This window comes from Pundamilia nyererei, unplaced genomic scaffold (assembly GCF_000239375.1).
Source record: "Pundamilia nyererei isolate P.nyererei 1_Seehausen unplaced genomic scaffold, PunNye1.0 scaffold00001, whole genome shotgun sequence".
Taxonomy (NCBI): Eukaryota; Metazoa; Chordata; class Actinopteri; order Cichliformes; family Cichlidae; genus Pundamilia; species Pundamilia nyererei.
Window position 1 is genome coordinate 12,284,721 of NW_005187402.1, and position 4,192 is coordinate 12,288,912.

General features: G+C 42.6%; 1 protein-coding gene across 1 annotated transcript in view; it reads left to right on the forward strand.

The window, feature by feature from the left end:
• Window positions 1-1,528: 1,528 nt before the first annotated feature.
• LOC102199591 (protocadherin alpha-8-like) overlaps window positions 1,529-4,192 on the forward strand; it is a 6,232-nt gene continuing 3,568 nt past the window's right edge. Inside the window, exon 1 of the mRNA XM_013909817.1 lies at window positions 1,529-3,771. Within this exon, the coding sequence (XP_013765271.1) occupies window positions 1,529-3,771 (2,243 nt within the window). The remainder of the gene's footprint in view (window positions 3,772-4,192) is intronic.

The window sequence follows — 4,192 nt, forward strand, 5'->3', positions numbered from 1 at the left end:
TATATAAATAAGTACATGGATGCAGTTTATATTGTCCGCAGAATTCACAGCTTCCGCACCCCTCCCCCTCTCCTTCTCGCGAGGGCGCCTGCTTGCTGTCAGCACCACGGACAGAGACCCACCTAAAAGAGCTGCGTTGCCATGGCGACCTGCCCTGCTCACTGGAGTTGTGAAGGTGCCTGTAATGTAATATCCGCACGACTGCACCACTCCCTCAACTGAAGCATGCACAGCTTCCAGGCTTGGCTGTGAAAATATAACTGCAACCTTCGTTTAGCAGGGGTTTATAATAAAAGAGAGAAAATATGTGCTTTGTAACACTCTGCATCACTGCTGCAGCAAAGAGAGGGTGATCGAGGTTGAAAAGGGAGGAAGTGATGCAGAATGCTGCAACACTCGTGCACGCGCACGTATATATTTAGCGTAAATCCAAAACCAATACGTGGGTAGCAAGTGGGAGGGGTGCGACTATCTGAGGCTATATGGTCACTTGCTTTTCTAATTGTTGCAAGGAGGATTGTTGTGTTCTTCTTTCTCTTACAATTCCCCACGCATTTCTATATGCACTGCGGTAGAGAGGCAAGCCTGCTGTTATTTTCAGATAAGAACAATGTGTTCCACGTGAATGGACTCCTAGCTGTACTTGCAGGTTGATTCCATGCGATGTCACTGCTCACATCTGAAATAGACTAAAGACTGTGGGTGTGTGCTGGAAGGCCGCATGCAGTGTAAGAAGAGAGAATGTGTTCAGGTTTAACATCAACATACTAAAGTAGTTAAAACTTTGTATTACATATCAATCCTTGTAGAATGTTTTCCTATTGTTTGCATGGAGATTTCCTCCCAAAAAAGATTTAGTTTGCCAGAAATCTAGAAGGGAAGAAGAATCTAAAATGAGAAGAAAAGCTCAGTTCAACTTATTATTTATTGAGAGCAGTTAAATGTAGGGATAACAAGAAAATATTGGTTATTCCATGATGGTCAACTGAAACGCAAGAGGGTGAAATCTGTCAAGGCTATATTCAGGACTTACTGGGAATAAAACTTTCAACTCCTAAGAACTGGGGCGGGGAGACGTCCTCTCTCGACTCTCTCGAGTTTGTACTTCAGAATGTGCTTGTACACTTTAAAAATAAAAAGGAAATATTCAAAGTGTCAGCTCATAATTTCTATTTAGTATTGTGTAAAATGCTGATGTGGGCTAATGTTTGAGCAACAATATTCGGGCTAAATTGAAAGGGATAGGTTATATAGTCAGTGCAGCATCGTTACAGTGACAGCGGGTGGTGCTATCACACTACATATCACCACACTGATGGCGTATGAATGGCCATCTTTTCTTCTATATGTATACTCAGTAACAACCAAAGAGACGGTTTGACAGAACGACCTAACAGACGCCCTGCTGCTAAAATTATGGCTTTCGCAGACATTTATACTTTATTTTTCATTCGAGGGAATTAAAAGTTCCCAAATAGGCTAGTTTAAGGATTTTTTCCACCGCCAATTACAAAGCTTTTGTCAAACAATGGAGATCACGGACGTGAAAGCACGATGGAAGGATGTGTGGTTTTCCTTTTGTCTGGCGCTGCTGATTCTGACCAAATTAGAAGGAATCTCTGCTCAAATAAGGTACTCCATTCAGGAAGAATTAAAACCAGGGACAGCGGTTGGAAATGTAGCCAAAGACCTCGGACTGGATCTTGGGAGACTGGCTGATAGGAATCTTCGAGTTGTGCAAGGAACAAAGCGAGATCTGTTCGAGGTAAATCCAAGGGATGGAGTTTTGTTAGTGAACCAGAGATTAGACAGAGAGGAGCTGTGTGCAAAAACTGCCCCATGTGTCACGAATTTAAAAGCAGTTGTAGAAAATCCACTCGAAATGCACCAGGTCGTAGTTGAAATCCTCGATGTAAATGACAATTCGCCGAAATTTCCTGAAGAAAATTACACACTGGAGGTGCTGGAGTCTGCCTTAGTGGGGTCTCGATTTCAGCTGGAAGGAGCACACGATTTAGATGTGGGTTTGAATTCATTACATTCATATAAGCTAAATCCGTACCAGCATTTTCGTTTGGAAACAGAGGAATTTGGGGATGACGGGAAAGTTCCGTTCCTAGTATTACAAAGACCTTTGGATAGAGAACATACAGCTCAGCATTGGTTACTATTAACAGCTACAGATGGAGGAAAACCATCAAAATCTGGAAAGATGAATGTCACGGTAATTGTATCAGACATAAATGACAACCCACCAGTCTGTGAAAAACAAAAGTACACAGTAACAATAAAGGAAAACGCACCCGCTGGAACATTTCTGCTGACGGTAAATGCATCTGACTCAGACGAAGGGCTGAACGGTGAGATTGAATATTCTTTAAAGAGTAAACTTAGAGGACTCTCGTCCGATACGTTTGATTTGGATAGTAAAACTGGAAAACTAGTTGTGAAAGGACGCCTGGACTACGAGGAAACCCAAGTTTACGAGATTAAAGTAATGGCTACGGACAAAGGTGTTGTGGCTCTGTCCACACTCTGCAGCGTAATTATTAGAGTGGAAGATGTGAATGATAACCCACCAGAAATAGAAATCACATCTTTTTCGAGTCGCATTCCAGAAGATGCGCCCCCTGGAACCGTGGTGGCATTAATGGGTGTGACGGATCTTGACTCAGGTGTGAACGGACAGGTGGTTTGCAGCGTGCCCCTTCATTTACCTTTTGATTTGAAGCCCTCCCCTGACGGTCAGTCATACTCTTTGGTTACCAAAGATTACCTGGATAAGGAAACAACGCATATGTATACCATTACAGTAACAGCTAAGGATTTAGGAAGCCCAACTTTGTCATCAACGAAGGTAATACAGGTAGAGGTGCAAGATGTTAACGATAACAGGCCTCTTTTCACTGAAAGCCCGTATACCTTTTATGTACTTGAAAATAACAAGGCAGGAATGTCCATTTTCTCAGTCAGTGCTACTGACGCGGATGGAGGTGAAAACGCGGCAGTGACATATTCACTTGTCCGTATGAGCCCGGGGCTCACTATAACCACGTTTTTAAATATAAACGAAGCAAACGGAACGGTTTCAGCACTAAAAAGTTTTGACTTTGAAACACTGAAAACTTTCCAGTTCCAAGTTGTTGCCTCAGATTCGGGAACTCCGTCATTAAGCAACAATGTCACAGTCAACGTCTTCATCCTGGATCAGAACGACAACGCTCCAGTCATCCTGTATCCACTCAGCTCCAACGGTTCTGCTCAAGGTGTGGAGGAGATTCCCCGAAACGTCAACGCAGGACACTTGGTGACTAAAGTCAGAGCTTATGATGCTGATATAGGATATAACGGCTGGTTGCTCTTTTCCCTCCAGGAAGTGACTGACCACAGTCTCTTTGCTTTGGACCGCTATACAGGACAGATCAGAACACTTCGCTCATTCACAGAGACAGACGAGGCTGAGCATAAACTGCTCATACTGGTCAAAGACAACGGCAACGTTTCTCTCTCAGCAACAGCTACTGTGATTGTCAAGCTTGTGGAGCCCAAAGAGGCTTTTGCAGCTTCAGATGTTAAAAGTGCAGCAAAAGATGATGAGGACAGTAATGTCATATTTTACCTCATGATAACTTTGGGTGCAGTTTCTGTACTTTTTCTCGTCAGCATTATTGTGCTGATTGCAATGCAGTGCTCCAAATCCACAGACTATACTTCTAAATATCTGCCAGAGACTAATTATGATGGGACACTGTGTCACAGCATCCAGTACAGATCAGGAGAGAAGCGGTACATGCTAGTTGGACCCAGAATGAGTATAGGATCTACTATAGTACCAGGAAGCCATGCAAATACACTTGTGCTTCCCGACAGAAGAGGTGCTACTAAAGAGGTAAGACCTTAATACCAATCTTATGCACAACCACGTTTATCCTTGTGTTCCTCTAAATTTTTTGCTGTAATGCTGTCTCTGAAACTCTTGTTACAATGTGGTCTTTTAAAGCATGTGGAACTTTTGAACTTTTGAACTTTTGTTCCAATGTTCCAATTATGTAACTGACATATATGTATTATGGAACATCGGTTAAAGTTAGCTGTAAAAAAATTATATGCTTCCGAAGCCAATCTGTTCTCTTCAAGAAATTCCCACTGCTCGTCTTGCTTGCTGCTGACAAACATTAATCAGTTTAAGTAA